Raw genomic sequence first — 27,696 nt, 5'->3', positions numbered from 1 at the left:
TGCTCTCAGATTTTTCTTCCAATTGCTGGGTGTTTCTTACTCGTATCGGTTTGACTGTAGGCGTCGTGTTCAGTGCTGTCTCGTTGGCTAATAGTTTCCGAGAATAGAAAGTTGTCGTTCGCGATCTTGACGCGAGATGACATCGCCCCGAATATTGTCGCGCACTTTTCGCATGTAGCAGGCCACGTTTTCGAGAAAAATCCACGGCGAATAGCAGATAATTATCGTTGGCGATGCAGAGGCGGTAGTATGGGTAACGGGTTCGTTCCATTGTCTGCAAAATCGTAGCTCAATTATTCGTCTAATGATGGTCCTTTATCAGGTAGCAATTTCAGAATCGTTGCTAATCACGGCGAACGATCGTTTCTGTTCTTGTTTTTTTCGTGAAAGCGAACGCATTGTGAGACCGACAGCCGGTAATTAAACGTTACTCCCTTGTTAGGCTGCTTTTTGAGATCTCGTTCACGCTGAGATTTTAATTTTTCTCCGTCTATGTATATACTCGTTATGCGTCGAGTGTAACAAAGTTGTTTTCCGGCATCACGCACGTGTTACGATTAATTTACTCGTCGTTCGCTTTCTGGGAAACTCGTATTTTTCCTCGCCAAATTTCAGCTAATTTACGCCTAAACGATTTTGATTACGCGTATAGAACGTTTAACGCTCGAAAGGCGCGGCAGGTAGTCGGAGGAAAAAAGAAATTGTTTTCGATCGATACTAGCAAACAAAGAGTAAAGTTTCGTGAAACGCGATGTCGGTCGTGCTCTTATAAGTACACCTGTCCCTTACAAATGTGTACCGACGCGACGGCCGTCGCTCACGAGTTACGATGCTCGTTGGGCCTCTCTATAAGTGTAGGTATTCAATACGTATCAGTGATACAATTAATAACCAATTTATAGAAGTTTCGTAATACGAATTAATATCGTCCAAAGAATTACCAAATTTTAAATGCTATCGCATTGTTACAATTAAACTGTCCTTTCGTATTCGGAGATTAGCTCGAAAGATTCGTAATAAATTACGAAAGCAGTTGTAGTCCTGTCCTTGAATATACGTAATTGATAAATGACAAGGATCGGTTGCCCTGAAAAATCCTAAACAAATAGAACCATCGCTTTTGTCTATTTACATCTTCAAGGAGAATTATCTTTAATCTTATTAGTATTTATATCTAGTCGCAAAGCAAAGTGCCGGAGAAAGATAGTTTGAAAAGAAATACAAGAAAAAGAAAAGAAGAAAAAGGTGAGACAAGAAGAGTCAAAATAAATTACGATACGATTGTAATCTTTGTGTACTTGTCGGTGAGCAGGTATATACCGTATGTTCTAAGCTGAACGTTAGTACATAGGATTTTGAAACATGATTAGCGATGATATTATAGTATCCTGTACGATGTGCAAATATTGTATATTCTGGCGAATTAATTTCTGACTCTATCTTTGTTGTATCTTCACATTTAACCCGTAAATAACTTGGGAATCTCCAAATTCAATTATATGCCCCCTAACAACGCCTTAACGACCATAAAAGAGACTCGTCCGCAACAATTTTCGATACAATCGACTAGCAGAACGATGTCTTACTTCGTACATTTTTTCTTTTTTTTTTTTTTTTTTAATTTATAGGGAAACCTTAATAAATTAAACGCACCATCGAGTTCTTAAAGCGTAATAATTTCCTACTGTTCTGATTTCCTAGCCTGTTAATCAATTCGATGGACGTATCGAGACAAGGGTGGAAAATTGAATTCTGATTTACTGGATCGGCGGACGATGATCGGCGGTGCGACGCGGCGGTGCGTGGAACGGGGTGGCGTTGCGATCCGCGCAGGCGCGTAATCTTCCTGTAGCCGAAAAAAGGAAGGAGCTCTCAAACGAAATAACATCGGACGAAAACGACGCGCTTACGCGCAGGTGCAGCGACGAGGTTAGATAATAATACGGGTAGTCCCGTGTTACCCGCATGGGCTCGCGAAAAAGGTGCGAGTTGCATCGGCCGAAGAGAGAGTCGAGAATCGACTCTCGCATTGTTCCTTTTAACCGCGGCCCGCGAGCTGCCACGCTTTAAAGCTCGGGCTTTCCTTCGTTTTGATTAACTCGATGATAAAGGGGACGCGGCCCCTTTTGTTCCTCGGCTGAACCGACGGTTGAACCGGTACGCGCCAACTTCAGCCGAAGTAAACGCCATTAAAGGCGCATTGAAATCGTCATTTCGTCGTGAGCCGACCGTCGATCTTGTTTATCGTACTGTTAGAGTATTATTGGAATTGTACTCGTGGCGGTGAAACATTGCTTTCCTTCGTCCTTTATTTCCCGTACGTTCACGCATGTATATGTATGTTTTATTTTATATGTATAAGAAGATTAATTTGTTCAGTCCATGGAAGTTAGCAATTAGCGTAGATTTTTGAGGTATGTCCTTGAGGTAAATCAGCTAATTACGCTGCTGTATTTAGAGAGGTGGGAAATTCATGAATAAACCGCTTAACCAGCCACTTGCTGCAACTTGCAGTTTCTTCTTCCTGGATTATAACTCGTGTTAGATAATTTTCTACCTTCTGTACATATATTTTCGTCATTCTAACGATCGGACGAGGAGAAGACTTTTTTAATTTGGTATCCGAGAGAGTGGCGCAAGTGCGTCATCGGTGCTCTCGAATACCGATACGTGCCGTGATATGGAACAACGATAATAATTGATCGGTTATCTTCTCTCGTAACTGCGCGTGTTCCCTATCTAAACGTATTCGCGATCGACGAATTACCGAGCGTTTACATGCGTGCAGGCTGCAACGAGGCACAGCTTCGAGCCCAGCCAGCGGTGTAACGAAAATGAAAAAAACAGACGGGTTTAATTGCTACCGGTGGAATAGTCGAAACGGCGTACGTCTCTTCGGTGCGTTTATATAAACGATTACAAGATCCCTCGGATGCTTTACGATCGCATCGGCGATTCCTGTTGTCCGGGATAATAAATATTTTACGCGGATCATTTCTACGGAAATGCGAGTAACGATAATTGGAGTTTATAGCATACTTACGTGAATTTATAATAGCGGCTGGTCGCGGCTACGCCAGGCAGAATCGTAAAATTTGCGATTGCAGATTAGGTAGTTAATATATTTACTACAACTAGAGAATCCAGTGGTGATATCGCCTGTTCCGTCCGTTTTCTCTTTGCCCTCTTCTTCCCCTTTCCCTCCACCTTTCCTCTTCGTCAGTCTTTTCTTTGGGTCAACGTTACTTCGCGTTAAACGACAGAGGCATTTAATTTTCCTTTTGCAAAGGGTGTCGAGACGAGCGAGAGAAAGGTTACGTTTATCGTTGGTCGATTGAAAGAACGCCTTATAATGGCACCTTTAATTAAGCGAACCCGATGGATATTGCCACGAGCGCGTTATGTACTGTTTTATGAAGTCCCCGTCTATCTTCTATCTCCCTTTCTCTCTCTCTCTCTCTCTCTCTCTCGCGCGCGCGCGTTCTCTCTCTCTCTCTATCTATCTGATTCGCTCGCGTATGTTTTCGTATGCCGTTTAACGTAAAAAATTCGAACGTGGCGTTGAACGGCAGTGATTAATCTCGGTGCGGTTCCCGCGCGGCCATTTAGCTTGCACGCTACACGGTCTCCATTCAATTTTCCAGCATTTTCAGCGTTACATGCTAATGAAATTCTCGCCGCGGAATGCGTTCGATTCGTTTTATGGATGGCCGTGTAATTAACGGGAAAGTTATGTCCAAGTTTATGCGCGAAAACTTTGCAGGCCGCTAGTACAGCATACGTTTGTAAAAGTATTTACACTTGAAACATTCTGTTTCTAATTTTTTCGTAGTCTGCCATTATCTTACAAGTTAATCCTCTAATTTCGCAGTTATCGTCGGTGTTTATCCAGTTATAGGTATAGAATTTCGCTTCGAGCGAGAAAGTAACCTCGACGAATAGTCACGGTTGTTGGGAAAAAAAAAAAAAAAAAAAAAGAAGGAAAAGGAAATACCGATCGTAACGAATTACGTTCTGCACAAAGACAGATAAATAGAAACTAAAGCGAGTATTTGGAAAAAATTATTTTTATAATATCTTGTACGACTGCGTTGCGTAGCGTAGGGCAAGGTGTTAACACGAATCCACCTAATATAACGTTAATGATATACCGGCATACACTTGTCTCGCATGTACGCGTCTCTTAAGCGCTACATCCACGTCGGTTACGTCTTTGACTGGGGTCACGGGTTAACAGCCTAATGATATTAATTAATTCACCGTCAAAGAAATAACGATACTTGTTATGAAACGACTCAACGTTGGTAGTCGATGCGGTGCTGCAAAAGTTGTTCAGAAATCAAGAATGCAACGCAATGTGTATTTAGTGGAAAAATTGAATAATCATGTAGGAACGAGAGAATGAGGGAGGGAGAAAGAAAGAGAGAGAGAGAGAAACGGTTTTAACAGTGGTGGGGTAAAAGGTTGAGGGCGCACGGTTCGCAGGCACGGTTTAAGAATTCGTTTGTTAACGCGTAATGAGAAACGGCAATTGGCCGTGGCTCGTTAAGTTCGCCAACAACGCATCGATCGCGATTCTTCCGTTATTTGTCAGCGGCCGTAAAACATGTCGGACAGGTCGACTTTCTACGCGGGAACATCTGTTCGCCGATTATGCGCGGCCGCGTAACGACGGTAATTACTTTTTCGTTCGGCGAATAATTAGTAACAAAGTTATTAGTACCACTGTTCTTACAGTGCTGCTTGTTAACAAGACACCGATGAGTATGCATTAATTAAACCGCTGAACGAAAACGGGACGACGTTCTACCATAGCGAAAATCGTATTTTCTTTCGTAATATGTAAGTACGTATACAAGTATATATTACACGCATAGATACACGTTCGACCTGCAAGTCGATGATTAAGTTCGACAAAACGATTTCCATGAAATGTTTTTCTTATCGAACGACCAATCATCGTACGTACACGCTACGAGAGACAGAAAGGGAGTCAAAATTCACTCGTTCGCTCGTTTACGCTTATCGAGTAAACGAAATAGAGCATACCCTTGGCCGAGAGTAATGAAAACTATCGTCTAGGTATAGAGCAGCTCGAATTCTATCCGAGAAATCATCACAACGAGAACGTGGATACCCTGGTCTCTTGCGTCTAATGAGCGACGTCGATCGGTCTCGCGCACCGCTAAATTTACGATCGCATTCGACTCGTGAGCCGAGTCGAATCGAGCAGAGAGAGAGAGAGAGCCCCTCTATCCTCGCTATCGCTAACGTCCCCGCCGTTTGCAACAGAGCGCATCGCGCGATTTCGATATCAACGGTCAAGCATCTGTTTGCAAAGTTACGTCCGCGAGAGCGTAATGGCAATAACGCGCATGGCGCAATGGATACATCGGTTCGCCGTATAATTACGGCCCTGAACACGGAAGCGCTCGATATCTCCGTAATATCAGTTTTCATGATCGTGGCCTACGCTCTTCTCGTGTCTCCCATTCCCCCTTTGCTCTCTTTCCCTCTTTCTACCCCTTCTTCACTGTCCTTCATCCACTCACTTTTTGTTTACCATGTTCACGAACACAGTGTCGTCGGCGAACTTTCAATTGGAAGGGCCGAAACGGACCTTCCTATGTACGTCGCGCTGTGATTTTCTTAACCGCGGACAGCCATCGCGTTTTTCTACCGAGCGGGTAAAAATTGCGACCTTGCGCCGAGCTTCTACCGAGACTATACTTTTCGTGTAATCGGTAATTACAAGGTAAATGAGATTAAATGCCGTTTGATCGTCGCAATTTGGGCTTGCGTCTCGCAACTTTCGTCTCAACGGTGCAACTGGTATTTACGCATTTCGTACCCTACTGTACCCATAGCGTAGAAAGCGTAACAAAGAGTCGATCGAAACGACGCGAATCGTTACCGCGATATTCCCTCGTATTAAACCCTGAAAAATTTAATTGCGGTTTATTTGACGCGTATCGTCGATCGTAGATACCACCGACCCGAGCAAAGATACTCCCCTCGTATCCTTTCGATACGCGTAGCAATTTGTAACGATACACACAGAAATCCGTCGGTTGTTAGCCGATTAACTTCGTGAAATTATTACTTTGTCGACGGTGTGTGATCGGTTACAATAATGCCCGTCGAGATATCAGCTTCGCGTTCTATACATACGTCTTTCGCGTACCTACAGCCGTGTATTGCATGACCAACCAGAGAATTTCGAGGTTCGTTCACTTCGTTAACTCGCGTTATTATACCATCGTTATCCGGTTATACTTTGTTATTACCCGTGGTCTTTATCCGGGATCGGCGGAGATTCGGTGGAAGCATGAAGCTAGGCTGCTCGATGATTGACGGAATCGGCAATTACGGCACGGATTCTCGCACGTACTTACCTACCGGGCACCACATCGTCCTGCTGCACCGACCTTACACGCACGTCGCGGAAACCGGTTGTTTCTCTTTAAAGGTGCACGTGTCTCATTCGCACGGGAACGGCCTCGTACCGGTGCGAATTCGGTCGGGCTTCTCCTTTTCACGATTTCTCGGGGACCTGGGTCTCTTTCGGCCGCAGCAGACCGTATATACCCGGCCGATCCGGCAGGAATGTCGTTTCTGAGAAAAACGATCGATATGTATATCGTGTAGATTGAATTTCACTCGGGACAGAGAGCGTCCTGTCTCGGACGAATTTTATTTTGCAGCGCGTACGCGAACGCCGAGCAACGTCCTATTTCTTTTTCTCCTTTTCTTCTTTTCTCTTTTTCGTACTCCGACCTTTTTAACATCAACGTTTAGTGTGAACGAGAGACCGCGCAGGAAGGAGAAGAAAGAATCGCTTCTCGTTTGTCTTTCGGCGAATAGTATAAAATCAAACGGTCGGTGCGAGAATTTTTCACAAATTTTCTCCGACGCGGGATCCGTCGTAAAAATTTAGTCGGTCGGTAAAGAAACGTGTTTCGGCAAGCCGCGTAAAAATACCAGCGGTCCCGTCACTCGTACGGTTAACGTTCACGCCTTCTTAACGTCGAGTTACAGCCACTTTAACGGAGTCTTTAGGGCTTCAAATAGATCTCTTGCCGGCCCCTGACGCGCATCCTTTTCCATCTAGACGTTTTTAAAGCCGCGACGCTCCACGAAACCGCTCTCGGCATTCCATCGCGCCCTTTAGCCCCCGGAGGTAATTAACGTTAAATTGTTACCGTCATTATTGTACGATATTTCATTGGCATCTGGTGTCTGTCGTTGTTCCCGACTCCACAGACGGAAAATCACCATTTCTTACGTTTACGTTCTTCTCCTTGTTTCCATTGTTACGGCTCTGTTTATGTCGCCATCAAGTGCGTGGATCAACGATTCATTCGCTATAAATAGCAACTTTAGAAAAATCGGTGCTTCCTTTGAGAACTTTCACCGAACGACGAACAAAGAAACCATACGTCGTCAGATGCTTTGTAGATTTTTATTTTCCATTCTTACTTTGAAGTTGACAACACCACCGCTAACTAACCGTAATGCTCCACATCGTAGTTGCACACGTGATACGATTACGTTCCGAAATAAATGGCAAGGGATCGAAACTCGTTCGCTAACGCGGTACGTTTATCGAGACGCGAGACGTTTAAGTTTAAAACAATATTCTACGCAGCGCGCAGACAACAGATAACATAGCTGGAAATCCGATTAACTTCTATCCACGAGCGATAGAGACAAATTGCAATCACGCGACGCGTTGCATTTGAGCTACGTTTCGCTGGCAACTGAAAGAGAACAAAAGAGAGAAAGGATCACCGCAACGGTTAATTTGTCGCGAAAAAGAAGTGCTGTCGGGGTCCGGGACCGTAAATGCCGTTGTCGTACAAGATCTCGCGCGAAGAGGAGGAGGTGGGGTCGCAAGGAGGTCTGAAGAAGGCTCCTGCGCCCTCCTTACGTACTCGAGAATTCAGCGACGAGAAAAAGACACATGGTGGAGGAAGGTGGAAGGAGCTGCCTTGGCAAAGGAAACGGCCAGGGACGGAAGGGGAGAATCGGTCTAGAGACTCTGTCCATTCGTATCCCTGGGTCCGCCATCTTTTTCGTGCGAATTGCGCGCGCGTATTGCGTTCCTATCGGTCTCTGACTGCGTTTACTTCTCCAACGGGCACTCTTTTGCTTTAACGGATTTTGCCCTCTCAGAGTGAATCGAATCGTTAGCCCCCGGTGACTGTCCGCGCAGAATTACGTTCGAAATTCTCTCGCGTGATTCCGTGAAATCGGTTGTTAGACGATTATCACGTCGGTTGTTTCGTTGTCGCGTGTACCAGTGGTGACTAAGAGCGGCACATTGTCAAGTTTCTCCGATTACTTTGCACGAGCGGCGATAACTCGCGATCAAACCGCTACTTACCTCAACTTCGACACGTGTAATCCTGTTTATGAAGAACCCTTTACTTACCGGTGCGAGTCCTGTTCTCCGAGAACTTGGTCTTCACGCTCTGGCCTCTTCTTCTGCGTGTCTTCGTTCCTGACACGCGTGTATGCATAGATTAGTGTTTCGTGAGGAAAAAGAACGATAAAGGAAACCGCCGTGTTAGCTTTTCGAATTTGGGTCTTCACGTTCGCAAAACGTGTCAATCCAACGTGTCAACGTGACGTGTGGTGGTCGACGGATGCCTATCGAAATTCTTGGAAACGATTACCTTCCGAGTCTAAATTAATCAGACGGACGACTTTCAGGAAAAAATTGAAGAGCTAGCCCGAGGGTCTTTTATCGTCACTGATATTGGAGCACGATGTCTATCGTTCGATCGATTACCGCGATAGTCCGCGGCACGAAATTATAGGTTGAACGGACGCACTTCCGGTCCTTCGGCTCGTGATTGTGCCAACGGATCGTCCGATCGACGAGAGATGTGCATGGTTGCAATATTTCGTTCATGCTCGAAATTAACGTTATTTACTTACGAAACAATCGTTAATAAAATGACGACGCGATCGACCCATCTCAGATCGCGCAGTCATCGACAGAGGCGACGATTTCATCGATCGCGCGCGAGTTTATTCAGTGCAGGTATCGAACACGATATCGATACATTGTAAATTCGCGGGCATCGAGAATAAGGGGTTGCCGCACTTACGTCGAAATTACACGTTCGTACCGGTAAATTATTCCTCATCATCGACGTCGAGAGAGGCTGCATTCTCTTTACACCTGCGTCACGCACCGCTTATTCGTGCATCGGATCATCGATAAACCATACTTAACGTTTTCCACGAACCATTCGCTTCTCGACTGGCTCGCGCGTACACTCGAGACCGAACCGCTCCAAGCGTCTTCCAATTAAAACATACGCTATAATTACCCAGCAATCATGATCGAACGTTTCTCGTGGCTGGATTTGAATTTTATTTCTCAATCACTCGCGTTTCTCTTTCTGCCTGTAGCGCACGAACACGGCGATGCACGAACGAAGCCTCTTGCGTAGAGAACTCGTCAGAGAGTTCGTTTCACCCTTGGAGAGGGGTTGATTTGCGAACGCAACTGTCACCGAATCGTCGACGAGTAAAAGAGACCGGTGGTGGGTTTGTCAGGGCTGCGGAAGAGAACCGTGGTGAAAGGTAGAACGGTAGAGGAAAGGACGGACGAACGTGTCAGGACTGTTCCTGCAGGCCCACGATCCGTTGGGTTTTCGCGGCGGTGGTTGCAGCCGCGGGGGTGAAAGCGGGCTTTTAAAAGGTTCCGATGGGAAACCCAGCAGGGCGTGAATGGCTCCAGACGCGCTGGAGGAGCCGAAACGTTCCGTGAGAGACGAATTGGCGAGAGCGAGAATGACGGGGCGAGACGAGGAAGAAACGAGGCAGAATCGCGGGGAAAGGAAAGAGACACGAATATAGAACGCATACAGAGAAAGAGGATTGTGCGTGCACGGGGACACACGCGCACACAGGCACGCATGTGTCACGGCCTCGAGGTGTTCCACCACCTCCTCCTCCTCCTCCTCCACCTACTCCTCCTCTTCTCGGCTCTTTGTTCACGAAAGTTCGGTTTACCTCGTTCCCTTCCGAGACCGGGTCTGTCCGGGTGTCTGCTTTTTTCTCGTCTATTTTTGCGCCAGCTTCTTTCCAAGCGCGCGAACGAGCCTCGAACGACCAGAGAAGACCGTTTCGCTCGTGGAAATAGAGAAACGCCGGTACTCCTAAACGATTATGGCGAACGCGTGTCGTTTTAATCGAAGATTTCGCTGTAGCGATATCGTGGGACTTTGCGTACGTCTCCTAGGGTTGGATATCGAAAGGGGGTACATTTTCGATAGAGATAAAACCGTGCTTGGTGATGGAGCGAGCGAAAGTGGTCGCGACAGCTCGTTCACCACGAAAGTTACGCCAATGTTGATGAAAATAAATTAAGTCGCATACGAATTGCGGTGAATCGGAGGTCGACAGGATGATCTCGTGGATGATCGGCGCATCGTCCAATTTCACGGTGGGACGCTATTTAGGTATCACTAGCGATAAATTATCGGACGAAATTTGTAGCCGGCAGCCACGGGGCGTCGAAATATCTTACGACTATTTAGCGCGACGTGGAATCCCGCTTTTCGTAAACACGTCCACGCCGCGAAAAATATGGACGCGTTATAAAAAACGGTGGCGACGTCTCCTTCCTCCCTCTCCTCCATTCTTATCCTCTTTCTTTTTTCTTCTCCGCCTCTTGTTCGACGAGATTTCTTTTCTGTCGGAGAGCAGCGAGAAAACAAAGGGGCGAAGGGAAAATCGTGCGTGTGAAAATAATGTTTCCGATGATCCTATTTATCACGTTTCCCGTGGGCGTCCTGTCGCCTGGCCTCCGATTTCGACACGCGCTCTACGAATAGAAAGGTACTACGTGAGCGAACAGTTTTCCTCCGACTCGTCTTCTTCTCCTCCTTCGACTTCGTCTCCTTTTCCTCCCTGCTTCTCTACAGCAAGCGGAATACGCGAGACGAAGACTCTCTTTATCAACGCGACGATACACAAGATCCTCTCTCTCCCCTTCCACCCTTTCAGCTCTCCGGAGCTCGTTCTCTCGAAATAACTCCACGCCCTTGCCGTATTAATTACCAGGATTCATTTCATCCTCATTTACCGCGAGCTAATTTACCGCGCGGAGAAGCCAACGCGATATATATGTACGCAGACCTTCCCTCGTGAGTACTCTACGCGAGAGATCGACGACGCACGCTGCCTTTGGGAAGCGATTAATCGCGGGATCGCGCCACCGTTGCCTGCCTAGAACGTTAGAACATGGTTCGCGGAATCAGAGGGAACAAACGGGGGGAATTAATATACACGAGACGAGTATTTTTGGAATCCGCGCGTGATTAAATTCCGCTCTGCTCGAACAGAGGAATCGTTCGATGCGTGACAGATATATTTCGATATAGAAATATTTATCTAGCAACACGCGATGCGTTGCTACTTTATCGCTAGCGATGGTAAAACGAGTGCAAGAAAGTGAATCTAGAAATAATTTGTCTCGCTCGTTCGCTTTTCCACTTCGTCGTTAACTCTGTTGTCCGTGTAGATAATTTGTAAATGCTAAGAGTATACGCGCGATTATCTAAATAACCAGGACTCCGTGAATTATATCCGTCGATACTGCATCGACGAAGAACATTCAGTATTCTAAGCAAAAATAATAAGTTGAGACATTGAGCGGTCGTATGATTATTCAAACGTAATGGAAGCGCCAGTGCAAGTAAGCGCAAGGTAACTAGAGGTGTCCACTGACGATAAAAGTTGTAGGGAAGCACGATTCAGAGACGCCTTAACGAGAAGTTATTAACGCAAGATTATTATGTAAAGCACTCCCTGTGATTAAAACCTATCGGTATATTTATTATCGCTACAATCGATTCCATTTCAATGTTACGTTTGTTTATATTTCATTTCTTAACAAGGCATGCAACAGGTATGACGTGCATTATGACTGACGAGACAAACGATTTTTTATCTTTGTAAAGTTCTTGCATATCGTAGGAATGATTAACATTAATTAAGCAGTTATCGTGGTGGTAATGTCCTATTCTCCTTGCGTGATATCAATCTCGTTTATTTTTTTTTTAAGCCGAAGCACTATAATGCAAATTTCGAACATGATCGATTACGTCAACCACATTAATTATCGATAGTTTTGCGAAACTTGTCCTTTCCGACCTTGGTGTCTATCCATTAACCGATCGTTTGCATTTTTTCGGAAGTATTGTCTATTCTTTCGAATATCAAGCGCGTGTGTCGTCGACTCGTGTAAAACATATTTGCAATTTGCTGTTCCAAAACTTGTTCTATGTTTGCACGTAGCATCTGTATTTTCACTCGGCCGATATCGTATAGCGTAATATAATAATCCTTTGTTACATAAAACCTGGAATATTCTTGGTCGAACGTGTGCAACAATTAGGCTGGAGAACGACGTACGCATCAAGATATTTGCTATCGTTAGTCTGGTTCTGGTACTCAACGTGGCGATAGCAGTCGAACAAAATTGAAGTACTTTCGATGAAAAAAAAGCGGTCGGGTGCATTTCTTTCCGCATTAACATGCGACGTGCGTAATTTTCGTGCGATATTTTGGTCGTTTGTAAAAGCGTAAACAAGGATCGTTGATGTACGAAGGCTGGCCAACAATTTGACTTGCTCCAAGATAAATTTCCATTTAATTTATTCGGTCTGGAAAGCTTCGAGTGACATTTACGTTAAATATACTCGGCTGTCATTATACGAAATTACGTGACAATTATTGCTATCGAAGGACCCTGATCGCGAGTGAACATCGATGTCGCACTACATAATTCCAGCCACGGGAAACATAGCACGTACTTCGTTTGAAACTTCGATCAAAGATTTCCGAAGTGAATTATAGTTCGTATTTTTTATTATTATTTGTTCCACCTCTCGATCTCCTTCTCGCGTTGACGATCCTTTTAAGGAGTTAATTGTCGTGTGTCATCTGTTGTTTAATAACGACAGATACCGCTACTCCATCCTCGATTATCGTCCATTAAAGTAACACGGAATTGCTATCGAGTTATCGAGCACGCATTTATAATCGGATCCGCGGCGATAAGCGTGTATCACCTGCTTTTGAAATTACCGTCATTACCGCTATTAACCCTTTACTCTAGAATTATTTTTAAAACCGATATCGCCTGGTTAACTCGCAATTTATTTCCATGTATCTACTTGTTTTATTCGAGCTGCGAACATTTTTCTTTTCTTCCCTTTTCTTCTTTTTTTTTTTTTTTTTTTTTTACATCCGTACATCGGTACACGGTGTTAACTAAGAGCTGTTGACGGAAACGACAACGAAACGGGTAATATGAATCAGCGGTAACATGAGTCACGGACAAAGGGTCGAGGAAAGGCGTAGGGATTTTATATCGTACCACGTTATTGTCGTATAATTTGTTTACGTACAGCTTTTCTACCTTGTTTCGATACTCGAGCGCGATTATCTAAACGTAATACGTTCGATGTATCAGATATCATTCCTAAACGCGTCCTTCTTAATGTTAATTCAATTAAATTTCCTATCTGGCTGATTATCTTATTATTCGGTGTTACCACCACTTCAAATTTCATTGACAAGATCTCCTCTTATCTCCGCTTTCGTCAAAAGCGCTGTTAATCAGTTTTTTATCAAACCATCGACCCGTTCTACGATATCTATCCACAAGTTCACGAAGATCGTAACCCATACGGCCAAAGATTTTCCATTCTCCGTTTGTTTCAAAAATCAAAGAAAGTCTCGATCGCCTACCATTCCACTCGAACTCTGAAAATACCTCCAATCATTCGCTCTTACGTATATATTTGCATGCATATATACCATACCTACGTTCAAATCGGCAAATTATTTTCCTTTTTCCCGCAGAACGCAAAAAAATAATTCTTTCACGGACATCCAAATTCTTAACCCCGCCCAAACCCATAAGGAACACCTTCGAACCACACCCTATACACACCCATAATCAGCTGGCCAAAGCAAGCGAGCATGTTGCTAATACGTCCCGTTGAAATCATTTTAGCTGCTGGTGAGCGGCGGACAGCCAACGACGGCGACGTCGCCGGCGATGTCGTCGGGAGGCGCACTCAGCCCTGGCGCGCTCTCGCCTTCGTCGACGGCGACGACGACCGGCGCCGCGGCTGCACCCGCCTCCGGAGGAACGAGCACCCCTGTGGCCGGTACTACGGGACCTGGTTGCTGCGAAAACGGCAGGCCCATGATGACGGACCCCGTGACCGGACAAACAGTCTGCAGCTGTCAATACGACAGCGCAGCCAGGTTGGCACTGGGCGCGTACCCGAGGCTAGCACCCACCGCAACATCCTACTCGTCTTACCCTACGCCGACACCCTCCACCACCGATCAAGGACCATATCCTAGCATCGGAATGGACAGCTCCGCGTTCTATCCTCCTTTGGTGAGTATCACTCGACTTGTTTCTTTGTGCGCTGCTCTCGTTTTTTCTTTCGTTTCTTTTCCTTTTCTTTTCTTTTTTTTTTCCTTCCTCTACAAGAAAGAAGGTCGCAGGTTAATTGCGAGAAGCTAATTAGCGATATTTACGCAACGACAAATGAATTATTCATAGGTGATTATTCAACGAAGCTGTTGCGTACGGGAATGTTTTGTAGGGTGGGTGGGATTTGAATATCGTGTACAGCGGTTAGCGAGCGTTGCGAGATTTAAATAGTAAGATTCCGGCTTTTTTCGAATATCCTTCCAAGATTACAGAATAATTTTATGGCCATTGCATATGACGAATTATTTTTATTCGAAGCATCCTGTATGCCTGTCTAACTAGAGGATTTCGTGTCAGTCTTTACATAGCTCGACGAAATAACTTTCGTTACTTGGAAACGATAAATTACACGAGTTGCGTATTGTAGCGCTAATCGAAAGACTTACGAGCGCCTCGTATTTATAAACGCGATCGTTAAACGGTTTATTAGCTGCGTTTCGAAAGAGGAAAGCAGACGTCCGCCCTCTCGGTGCTTTTGCAATACGCTTTGTAACGTTTCACGCGTGAAATATGCGAGACCATCGTGGTCGCAGACTGATCGGACCGTCGTACTAGGCGTGCCGGACGATTATTACTCTCACTGGCCAAACTCAAGACGGATTAGCGGTTGGTCCTGTCACGAATTAGCTTGGAATCCCGGTTGATGGAAGCGCGGAGACGAGTCTCTCTCGCGCCCGTTAGAACCACCGAGAAATCCATGCGTCTGACTCGATCGCGTTTTCTAGCCGCCTCCGTCGCCGGCTGTGTCGAATTATTCACGCGCGGCTGTCGTGAGCAGAGCGATAATCTCGTTTAAGTTTCGGTTCGCGGAAGACGCGTCTCGCGTCGTCTAGCTACGTCTAACGAGGACTCCATGATGGATTCACGGTTATATTTCAGAGGGCGAATCTCGCTCGCCAAAGACTACCCGGGAATCTTGTGAAACACGCGTTTCTCGTGCAAACACACGCGTTTCCTCTCGGCCGTTTTCATCGCGCGGAAAAAACACGGCTAAGAATAAGTTTCGTCGCGGTTGCGTTAAGAGAAACGCTTTTACCCAAGACGAAAATGACATTGCGAAGATCGCGGCTAGCGTGCTAGCGAACAAAAGTGTCGGCGTGGGTAATTAAGTCACCGCGGACATTGAAATTACATCGAATCGGTATCGCGTGCAGGACACGAAGAAATAGGTAGGCGGAGCGAGAAACATTCAAGTTCGTTGTAAAACTTGTTCGAAGCGAAAGGAGCTCGGGATCGACGCGACGCGACACGGCCAGTGTTCTGTTCGATGTATTTCTGTTCGATGTGCATTTAGTTGAGAAGACTGCGACGACTTTATACGCGTAATGTGGAGAATACGCAGACCATCGGTCATTCTCTATAGGGCGTTGAATTATTAAGAGATGTTATTAACTGGTACTAGATACGTAATGTGACGTCTGGAAGAGAGGCATCGGACGATGTTACGTAGGCGGATGAAGTGTTTTGAACACGACAAAAATCAACTCTAGACGGGAGATTGGAGCGAGATCACGCGTGTAGAGCAAAACTGTTTGCGTTTAATCGCGAGCATATCGACGATAGCCTGATAAAACGCGGTTGACGTAGACGTATAGAAATAGACGCGCGATCGTATCGGGGTTTCGGCCAATTTATATCTGCACTCGAGCGTGGATACTCACCACCGGGAGGTAGAAACGATAAAAAGATTGGCGTGGAAAACACGCTCGGTCCGCCAGATGTTGCAAGCCCATTTGAAGCGACTTCGACCGGCGAGCTTCGAACCAAGAAAGGGATAGACAGAGAGAGCTGATAATTAAATTCTGCATTTATTGCCGGCGACGCGACGTTCTCCTTTTTGCCGCCGCAGTTCTCTCGTAGTACGTTGCGAACGATAAGTACATTAATCCTTTGCCAGAGTGAAAGGTCAATTCGAGACACGCCGTATCATACGTTAGAATATCGTGTCGGTGAATTTTTATCGTACGAAACACGCGTTTCCTGTGGCGTGCATCGAGCACCGTGTACGCGTTTGCTTTCCTTTCTCATACGACGGATCGTTCGTGCAATTAGATTCGAACTTTGTTCCAAAATACGTTGCTTCGAAGATAATAACTGGCGCGTTATTATCGTTATTTGGCTTTCGTTGTAGAGAAAGTTCTCCGGGGTGGAGAGAGGAAGCGCGCCCAATTAAATTTGAATTTATCGGCATAATTATACTAATTGGTTGTTTTGGACGAAATCATGGAACAATCAATCTTGCGCCCCTCTGCCAACCGGTCGAGACTGATTGGATAAAGGCAGGCAACGAGTTCCAGGTACAGACTTATCCCTCTATGGCACCGTCCAGAGTGACTCGTCATTCTACCACTTAAACGCTACAAGCCATTTAAATCTCACGTACAAAGACGTAATCGAAATCAAATTGAAACTGGAATTCGTTTAACGCTCTTTCAACATCGACACGGAAGCAAAATTCCACTGGATCAGGAATAGATATTTCCGTGACAAAAGTGCCGGTTTTCTTATCTTAACAGCTTCTCTCTGAACGCGATTTAATTAACGGGACAGCCGCCTTAAAATAGGACAAGGTGACGATGCGAGGTAGACAGAGTGTAACCAAGTATTTAACTGATCGAGATACGAATGTCCGTGATATCCACGTTTATGATGAATTTCTACCTCGAACCGTGCACACAGCCAATCAGCAACGCGTGTCTTTCGATAACGACTGGGCACCTTTCATTGGGTGAAATTATACGGTCGCTTTTTACATCGCCAAATGGGACGAATCGGATGAAATCGCAGATAACGAACCATTTCGACTGTCGCGAGCCGCATCGTTCCATGACATTCAAATTTCCTCGGAATATTTTCCGTGCCCCGCGTATCGATCGCACGACACCGATTCTCAAGTTGGAAAGTTATCGTCGTGACTCCATCTAGCGGCCGATAATGCGCGCGTGTCGTTACACGGTTTGGTTCTTTCGAAGCGTTTATCTTCACCACCGCAAATGCTAACCGCGGCCTTTTGATCTTCACCGCGCAATCAGTCCCAGTCGGAACTGATAACGAGAGATACCATCGCTCGTCTCTTTATCTCGAACAGTCAAGCTGAAACGTAAGAATGACTTGAATTTTGTGCGCGATTCTTTGAAGAGGGTTGCGTTCGTGACCATTCGATGATACGTGCCAATTACGAACGCTAATTACGCTGATTAATAGCATTATAGTAGTAGAAGAAATGAAACGAGACAGCAACGTAATGAAAACGTGGAATCTGATAAGGAAATTGAAAGAAACGTTTCATTGAAAATAAGAGTATTTGCAAATACTTTTTCTAACCACTGTATTATACAGCGAACACTGTCAATGTTTTTCCCTGTTTCAGAGGATTAAATCTATAACAGCCATGTAATGTAATAGTCACTTCAGTTCATAGAATAGAATTCTCTTGCACAATAATGCACTAATTAATATTAATGAATTGACAAGTAACATGTTGTAAATTATACACTTAGCTGACTTGCAATTTGTAAAACTAAACTATACCTGTTTTTATTGCAAAATTGCTACTGTCACGCAGAAGAATTTATTAGCATAAGTAATTTGTAACCCGTAAGATTTCGCTATTAATATTCGTTAAATTGTGTTATACAGCACAATCAAGCCATTAAAGGCCCAGCACAGTACGTACACAGCATACACAGTAGAAGTTGAAAAACAAAAATACCGTAACTTATGTTCTGTTATTTTCAAGATATCAAAAATCTGTGAAATTCTCGCAATTTCTTTTTCCAGCCACGATGTTAAAAAGTAAAATTCGATGATACGAATCGATTGAAAACAAATTGCAAATAAAATGTTACGCAATGCCGCGGTGCTGCCAGTTCTTAATGGGTTAAATAGAATCGGTAGTACTGATTCAAACATATCCAATCGCTCGATTCCCTTTCCCCTGTAAACTCGTAATCGTCGACCTTAACGGTTCACGTGATTCCATGACAATCAGCATTATGAATGTGCCAGCGATCGACGAACGCACGATATCGGGTCGACAAATTAATTTAGATTGGCGTTTTATCGGCAATAGGGTGCGGGTGGCTCGCGAACGAAAGGAATGCGGATTGAAACGCACGGGGTGTGATTTCTGTTATTTCACAGTTCGTTTCACGAGTGCGTAGCGTTTTGAAGCGGATGTTAATTGCTTCTGGGATATTTCCCGACACGTTGTACGCCAATTACGACACCGATTCTCGACAGTGCCATTCATAAATTGTCGCTCGATTAGGCGCGGAACGTTATCGAGTAGAACTTCGACGCCTGGATGAAAAATTGTGTTCCGTGCGATTCTTAAACGCGGCCGTGGCTCGTTCTCGATGCTCTTCGCAACGGGTCGAGGGAAGAGGAAGCGAAGGAAAGGCGGGAAGCAGAAGTAGCGCTGCAACGAACCTACTTATGGAGTCGATACTGGTTCAGCTGCGTTTGGTGTCGTCGAGGTTGTTGTCGTTCTGTTAATTAAATGGAATTGCGAATTAGATTGGTTCTCTTTAAAAGTACATAGAGAAACAGGATTTCGTACCTATCGTGTGATGTACGAAACTCAGACTTGAAGGGATCCAACGTAAATTTTTGTCGTTTGTGTCCTTCAAGATCGAATCATAGCTACGATCCTGCGATGAACAAGTTCAACCTACGTACAACGGTCTTGTTAACAATCCTCGAGACACTGCTTCGGCAGATTTTAACGTATCTTTTCAACCGTTCGTTTCACTTGTACGATTGTCCCTCTCGATCTAGTTCGTATCGTATTCAAAAAGGTTCTCACGCGTTTAGTTAATCGCTCAAGGCCGTATATTATTCCACTTTTCGACTACAAAAGGATAGAAAGATTTACGTTGCAACGACTTAGAAAAAGATTGAAATTTCTTGTGTTTTATCTGGAAACACATGTTGGCGTGATCCCACGCGATTGTTCGAATAAATGGAAATAGCGGACGTTTCCTGTCTCTTCGCAGAGCGGCTCGTCCGCTCGAATCCGCACGGTCGCATGTCTCCGGCGCAATGAAAGAGCCGTTGGAGCATTCCGATCCGCGATATCGCGAAATGCGTTACTTTACGGCTCATTGATAAGCGTAACACACGTAGCACTCTTAATCGCGTACCGTTTACGCTCTTATAATTGGCAGTTACGCGCGGCTCGCATGCGATACAATGTGCCTACACGGTTCTTGGCTTGGTGTAACGCGTGTTTCGCGCTACGCTCGCACCACTAATGTATGTAAACGCGTCCCCGGTAAATACACAAGCGTTGCCCACCGATCTTTATTCCCCGACATCGTTATGGTGTCCGGCTGAAACTTGATAATGCTCGTTGCACACGTCGCTTGTGTAACATCCTGTAACGTAGACGCGTTCTAAGTTGGAAACGTTCTAGTCGATTCAGAATACCAGAGTTCATCGCGTTTGTGCAGAGTAGGTATAGGAGGCTCGAAATTATTTGCTGAAGGCTGCTTCTCTCAACGCCAGCGTTGCAGACAACTCCCCCCTCTACTGTTTCTTACATCCATGTACAATGGAGGGGCGAGATCGGAGCGTCAAGTGCTGGTAAATATCGTTGGTCAAAGTCGATTCCAGGTATTCTCTTCTTACGACTTTGCTGGCGGTATTACGTTTCTGTCACTTTGATTGGCAGAACGTTAGAACGTTTCTTCTACTACCCGAGCATTAACTCCATAGTTTTTAACCATGTTGTTTTTTCTCGCTTCTTCTTCGCGTTTGTATCTCTTAAAATATACACTAGAAGACAATAGCAGGATTAAGCGCAGGTAAAGATATGCACAGACAGCGCGAGGCTGTCTCGAGGCGAGTCAACGAGTAGCGATTTTTTGGCAACATCAAAGATACCCCGCAGCTTCTTACTCGTTTCGTTTGGACGCGTATTGATTGACTTTGTGGAAAGCGTAACCGTGGCTCATCCTGCCTCGCTCGCTTGCTTCGCGTACTCAACATGACCACACGAGGCAACTCGAGCGAGGCGCAGGTATCGGGTGAGCAAACCTCGCGGGTCTACCTTGCACTATCTGTACGTAGCTTAATATACAGAATACATCGATATACAAATTTGTGTAACCCGCTTTAAATTGAGAAGCAAATGATACGTCGAACAGATCGCTTTTAAACGACTTGACGCGACGAATTGAATTTATTTACTACAATGCGTAACCTCCTCGATACGTAGCTGGAGAGAAGTCGAACCTACCGCAGTCCCCCGTGTCAGACGTCAGACGAAAAATTCAACGCGGCTCCCCTATCCGGACGGTAGTTGGCGTTATTAGTCGGGCTTGACCGATCGACGCTCGAGGAATGCCATTTGTCGTGAGACGATGCGTCGAACGTCATAGCTTTGCACCTTTATCGCAATAAATTGCAGCTAGCCCGCGGCCTGCTCGCCCTGGTCAGCCCTTCGTGGAATTTCAGCGGCGTCGTGCAATTTCGTGCACGCGACGAGATCGTTCAGCCTCCCGCGGTCGTGCGACAACCGAGCCTGGAATGTCATAAATGGACGACCAGCGGGAATTTTGAGAATTTTGACGAGCCCGCGATCACCCTCCGCTCGCGATATCGATGCCCTCTTGACGTTCGTGCAACGTCGTTTAATCTCGCTAGGAGCTGGAAAGATTTAAATAGTGTAACGCGTAGGTTGCCAACATCTAAGGAATTTTCATGGTACTTTGCTTAGTAATCAGGCTGATAAACGTAATACTTACTCGGATATATCGTACGAACGATAAAACGGTCAATGGGTGGCACACGCGTGAAAATACGACCCATCAGTACCCGAATTGGTAATAAAGCTGCGTTATCGTGTGAAAATAGTTGTTGCTCGCCAACTAATCTTATCTGAAAGGGTGAAGTTATTAGTAACGTATATCGAATATAATGTAGGTAATCTTATCGCTTTGTCAGATATATATATTGACTACGAAATGAAATAAAATGTAGTCGAGTATGATAAGCAACGGTTTTGTTTCGAGCAACTTTTATCTTCGCAGATGTTCCGCCATTTGAGTCGCGAATGCGCTGAAACCGTTCGCTTTATTTTCCCCATTTCCCGCCGGCTAACTCGCATCGTATCGGGTATTCCTCTTGCAGCATGGCTCCTTGAATGTCTTTACCGAGCAATAACGCCTTTTTGGTACCATGGACCTTTGCAAATTTCCACGTCGTGATGATCGTTCGCGTACATGGAAAGAAGAAACCCGTAAGACTTCAGAAGAAGGAAGTCGAATAAAAGTCTTTGATTGCAGCTCGGTACTTGACTCGCGAACACGCATTCTGTTACCTAAGCGGAGCGCGCGCGCGCCAGCTCGAACGCGTACACGAAATTCTTACATAATGAGGTGATTCAAATAAGGTCATCGACAGGCGGCACATGCAGCAACGACGATGCTGTCGTCGCGCAAACCAATGGCGCCGCGAATTTCCTCGTTTCAACCTGTTCCTCTACGTTGCCGTTGCTCCTTCTCGTGTTCCTTCCATCTTTTCTTCCTCGTTTCACCCGTGACCCTTTGTCTCTTCGAAAGACGAAGAAGGAAAAAAGAGAGAAAGGCAGAAAAAGTGGGGATCGTTAAGCAGGAAGCACGCGCTTCCGACGATTCGACCGGCGCGCCGTCGTTTCGACGAGCATTATAATATAATAAGAATCGGATTAGCATTGAATGAAGTGGGTGGCGCGAGAGCGAGGAGCGATAAAGGAACTAATAAAAAGCGGCCTCTTTTAGCCGACCACGGTGGTCCTTGTTCAACGCAAGCTCTCCGCAGAATAAATAAAAACGCGACTGATGTCCATCGAAATAGTCTCCTCTCATCTCGCGAATGAAGGAACGTTCAACGAAATCTCGCGAACCGATCGCCTCGTAGCTTAGAATGTTCTGAAAGCTGCTGTCCCACGCGAAAACTCACTACGGCTTCATTATCGTTACGCATCGATACTAAACTCCGTCCGATCCCTTCGACCCACCCTGTCGACCGTTAATTAAATTATCGTCGAGCCGAACTGCTGGCCGAGCCTCCAACTTTAAACTTCGAGGGCCTCGTGTCACGTCGTCCCCTCTTTATATTCGGCCAACTTTTCCGCCGGTTGTCTTTTGTCGCTGACCTCAGGATCGAACTCCGCGAAACGGCGCCGTCCAACTTGGCATTGTACTCGCCCGTCAAACTTTCGGGGAGTACGGCCGCGTGTGCTAATTGGCCGTGTGTGTATGTATGTAAGTGTATGTGTGTACGCGCGGGCGCGACGAATCACGGCTTCCCGAGGGTGTGGAAGAAACGTTTGGATTAAGTTTTAGAGTAACGTGGTAAGGTTTGTTTTAGCTTTGTTTTGTGTTACACGGAATTAAAAAGGGTTGGAACTTCTCCTTTTTTGCTAAGTTGCATCGGTTTAGCGGTTACAGGTTCGAAGCTTTCTACAGCGAAGGAAATGTTAGAGTTCCGGGGAACAGTACCTATCATGCAACATTGTCGTAAAAAGAACTCTCAGCAAATAAAGTAGATACCGTTCTCTCGCTTTCCTTCTCCATACGCGATCAAGGACGAATCGACGAGAACTTGGAAATTTTTTAAATTGTAGCACCCATGGTGCAAGACATGGAAGAAAAAACTTGCGTTCGCCCTTTCGTTCACCTTTCGAGTATCAGAACCACGAACAACGAAAAGAACGAAGGGAACGTTTGGCCTCGAATCTAACGTTAATCGAATTTATACGCTTCCACTTGCTGCTTAATAATTTCTGGGCTCGTCACGTATACTCAAATGCACGCCAGTCGCAAATCGTTTCATCGCAGTCGATCTACCGATATCCGTTCGTGCACGTGCTCTCTGATAATAATCGGCCGCGACACCGTTTTTCGCCCAGAGACGCGGTTGTGTCGTGACACATGCTGATCAGACGGGGAAAGATACTGTCTCTGTAATTTCTACGAGCGTTTATTGGAAGAGAAAGAAACGTATAAGTTTCATATTCGAAAGTGCAATGGTTCGTTACTACAGAAATATTAATTGACTATGATTTTAACCGTAATATCGATCGCTTGTAGTTTTGAAGACCAGATATAAGGATCAAGTCTACGCGAGGCTTGTCATCTGTCCTAATGCGTTCAGAAAATTCGGCTGGAGCATGTTTATTGCTACCTTAATAATGCACGGTGGGTCGTATAATCGGCTGGTGACCGAGCGGCGTTCCGCACTCGTAACAATAGTTGGAGGCGTCGACGGTGGACCACCCGCGGTTCTCCATTAAAATTGCCTCCGTGGAAAGAGAAGGCATGAAAGTCCTGCAACAGGGGACAAATATGTGTGCCCTTTCTTTCTTTCCTCTTCTTCGCTTCTTTTTTACATATTGGAAGGAAGAAGGGAAAAAAGAAGGGCATAAAGAAAAGAACGGTGGTCCACAAAGGTAGCCACGGCTACCGGAGCGGATTCGGAAATCGAAACGAAGGGATGAACCTGGCGAGAATTAAGAGTCAGGGAAGCAAGGCGAACGAGTCGCCGCTGATCCGTGTAATGCGAAACTTCCTGGCGCCAAACGGCTTTAAGCCTTCCTTCTAATAATATCCCATTGTGCTACCATTAGCCAGCAAACGCGCCGCCACCGTTTCTCGTGCTTCTCTACCCCCAAACGTCACTGCCTATTCTCTCCTTTTTTTCTTCGGGTCTCTCCTCGATTCTCTGTCTCTGCCTCCAAGCAAGGGGCGTCTTTATGACGCGTTTTGTACCGACACTTCGAAACATCCAATTCCCGCGAGTCGGTGCGCCAGTAGATATATCCGGCCGAGACGGAGTCGCAGCGTCTGCGTTGGCTCGTTTAAAACTCGAAATTTTCGCTCCCTTGCCTCGTTCGTGTCGCTCTTTCTCCAACGTTTGTTTCGTTTTTCCTTTCGACGAACCAGGCGAAATGGAAGGAGAAAAGAACGGCGAAGTACACGATTGTTCGCGGCGATAATCGTGCCTGGAATCGTTTTATTACTGGCGAACGAATTCGCTGGTGGATAATACGAGCGTTTCTCGTGGGTGTAGCTCGATTAACGGATCGTCAGTCACTCGTCGATGGATTGACTGATCCGCGTGACCTCGTTGGAACGAACCTGCGCCGCGGCGAGATTGCCGCTTAAGATGATGGATCGATCGATTTTAATTCGGATAGACCGTTTGCATAAATTGCCGCGAGTGGGCTGCTCCGTTTGGGACAGGGAATATTCGAGCTTGGAGACGAAATTAGTCACGAGGCGATGGTAAAAATAACCGTCGCTTTTGTATATCATTCTTCATGGTCGAGATTCTGGTGCTTGTGCCGTTCTTGTTAACATACGAATGCGATATCTCGAACGGTACGTGCAATCGTACGGATAAATGATACACGTTGTTGAGTTTTATACCGTGTATTTATTTTAGCTTCGCCGGAAGGTGTGCAAGTTGCCGAGACAATGTATTCATCCTTGGTAACCATCGTCGCTTGTAGCTAATCGATCATCGTTTTAAAAGTTGGTGTAGCGTTGTCATATGATATCCAATGTTTACAATAAAGCTAGTTGTAACATTGCGGTCTTAAGCGCTTTCGCACGGCTGACCTTAATACGCAGATAGATAAGAAGGTGGAAGATGGATCGTGTTGTTCGTTTTCGTCTCTTCTCCTTCATGTTACAAATAATTACCAATTAATAATGCTAATTTACGCCATTTAAGATTAAATTCCTCCATGCGCTAACAGAATCTTTATTTACTTTTTCCTTTTTCCTTTTTTTTTTTTTTTTTTGTAATTTCCAACCGTAACTTTGAAGAGTACTTTGAATTTCTAATTTCTACACGTTCGAGTTGCCGCAATCTCTACTAAGGTAATTAATTATGCGATTCGATTGCAGGGAAATCCGTACGGATTGAAGGACACGACGGGAATGGGGATGACGGCGGATATGGGTGCTGCATGGGGCACGGCCGCCCTCCAACCTGCTGCCACGGGTTACTATCCCTACGATCCAACCCTGGCCGCCTACGGGTAAGTTTATCACCAGGTTTCATGGTCTCTCGGCTCCATTAGATTAAACCACCAGCCGCGTTCCACTCTCTCTCGTCCCTTCGCGTGGCTCGAGAACCGCTCTCGGTGTCGCCATTAAAACAGGAGTCACGATCTCTCGTACTCGTTACACATATCCCGGCAGCAATGGTTATCGTTATCGCGAATTCGTAATATCTTTGCCCCGATATAACCAGAGTGGTACACAATTTTAAGCGGCCCGTTGATGTTTATACGAAACGGACATAACTGCCTTTTCTGCTTCGTGTTCCCGTTTAAAGATACTCGATTCGAATCTCAAAGTCGCGACTTCCGATTCTTTTTACTTTATCTAAAGAGTCTTTACGATTGTAAAAATCGTCTGAAAACAACGGGATAAATCGTCGAGTTCTTTCTATTTTCGCTACGTTTCAAGAGTCGTCCTTTATTCCACGTGCCGTTCAAATCAAATTTCTCCCCATCGAGTTTCGAGACTGGTATTTACAAAACAACACACGACCAAACGAAGGTAGGCGACAATTAATCCGTAAGAAGGGTGACGAGCAAACCGGATGCTCGTTCTTGCCGCTCGTGGATAAGAGTTACGAGGGTGCTGTCAACACGAGGACCCCTGTACTTCATCTTGTAGGGAAGCTGCGGAATATCGATGGCGAGAAAGAGGTAGTTGTCGCGCATTGGGGACGACACCGTCGATCCGTGGCCGCAAACATTGTATCGGAGTAAGTGATTTCGTCGGTGGCGGTGTGTATTTTCAGCGGGCGGATAGAGGCCGGCCCACGGGATCCGTATTTTCGTTACGGATCCGTGTTTTGATTAATAATGGCAGCACGGACGAAAAAGTGACGGGCGAATTTACGACGGAAATTTATTTCGCTCTCTCGCGTAGCATGCTCGACGCGCGCCGCTGTATCGCGATACATCGGCGATATATCAAAATCTGTCAGAACGGTAGAACGATTATTTATCGGGGCAGAATTAAAATTATGGGGAAAAAGTCGCTCTTTTGCCGTGGCGACACCAACATTCGCAGGTGGCGCGTTTACTCGAAACACGACGTGCAAAAATAAAAAGGAGGTAAAGGGACATGGTCACCTTTCGCGAGTGGCAATTTCGTTGTTGGTGGAGCGTCGAACGGGGAACGCGGAGGAAAATAAACCAGGTCGCGTTACTTTCTTCGTGAGAGCGTTTTATGAGAAAAAAAGACGAAAGAGTAGCTCCGCCCTGGTAACCTGCATGTAATAACCCGACTCGAAGGTGGCGCGCTGGCTACGGGTCTTGGTAGCTTGCGAGCAGCTTTCGTGGGAACGAACAGGGTTATTTTCGAAAACCATGTGTCGCGTGCCGTTGACAAAACGAGACATCGACATAGATTTCGACGCTAGGCGTAATTGGAAACACTTGGTTCCCCTGCAGTTCTCGATTCTTTCTCGTGGCTCGTAAATCTAAATTCTCGTTTCTTTCTCGCTCTTCTTTTTTCCTCCCCTTTATTTCAAAACACGTTTCTCCATGGAGATACGTTTCACGTTTCACGAGAGGAAATTTCGATGGATAATTAGAAGGAAAAAGATCATTGGCGATGATAAGAATCGCGAGGAAGAACTCGATATCGAGCTAGATCTCGATCGACAGCCGTTCGAATTCCTTTGATCTCGCCGAACGGCGCTTTCTCGTCAACGTTGAACGTGACGTGGTTAGGTCGGGTCGTCTTTCGATTCCCCGGCCTTCGTTTCTTTCTCTCTTTCTTTCTCTCGCTCTCTCCCTCTTTCTCTCTGTCTCTCTCGTTTGCTGAGGGGGATGAGAAGACACAGAGATTCGAGAGAAACCGTGCACGGCGAACGGTTACAAAATGGCTGTAGGCAGCAGAGTGGGCGTACGTAATGGAGGCTTCCAGGTTGCCTGTATACATATATAGTCGCATTGCGAGTGTAGGGAGAGCAGTAGGTCTCTCTCCGTAGGAGAGCGAGTGAGTGAGTTTATTGATTGGCTTCCTCCCGGGGTTGGCTCGCCTGTTCGCCAAGCCTCTCTAGTCTCTATTCTCTCTTTCGCTCGCGCTCCCTTTCCCTCCCGCCTCGCTCTCCCCCCTTGCCGCCACTCTCTTTCGCTATCA

At 45.8% G+C, this 27,696-nt stretch overlaps 2 protein-coding genes across 3 annotated transcripts in view; one reads left to right on the top strand and one right to left on the bottom strand.

The window, feature by feature from the left end:
* Positions 1-27,696, bottom strand: part of LOC139995334 (uncharacterized) — a 307,852-nt gene that overhangs the window by 143,077 nt on the left and 137,079 nt on the right. The window lies entirely within an intron of this gene.
* The window catches only part of LOC139995245 (homeobox protein araucan), a 76,011-nt gene that overhangs the window by 22,415 nt on the left and 25,900 nt on the right, over positions 1-27,696 (top strand). For both annotated transcript variants that reach the window (XM_072018518.1, XM_072018527.1), the window contains exons 2-3: positions 14,045-14,440; positions 25,438-25,571. In XM_072018518.1, coding sequence (XP_071874619.1) covers positions 14,045-14,440; positions 25,438-25,571 — 530 coding nt within the window. The remainder of the gene's footprint in view (positions 1-14,044; positions 14,441-25,437; positions 25,572-27,696) is intronic.

Source organism: Bombus fervidus, chromosome 2 (genome assembly GCF_041682495.2).
Source record: "Bombus fervidus isolate BK054 chromosome 2, iyBomFerv1, whole genome shotgun sequence".
Taxonomy (NCBI): domain Eukaryota; kingdom Metazoa; phylum Arthropoda; class Insecta; order Hymenoptera; family Apidae; genus Bombus; species Bombus fervidus.
The sequence above is the reverse complement of the archived record's forward strand: the minus strand, read 5'-3'. Positions and strand labels throughout refer to the sequence as shown.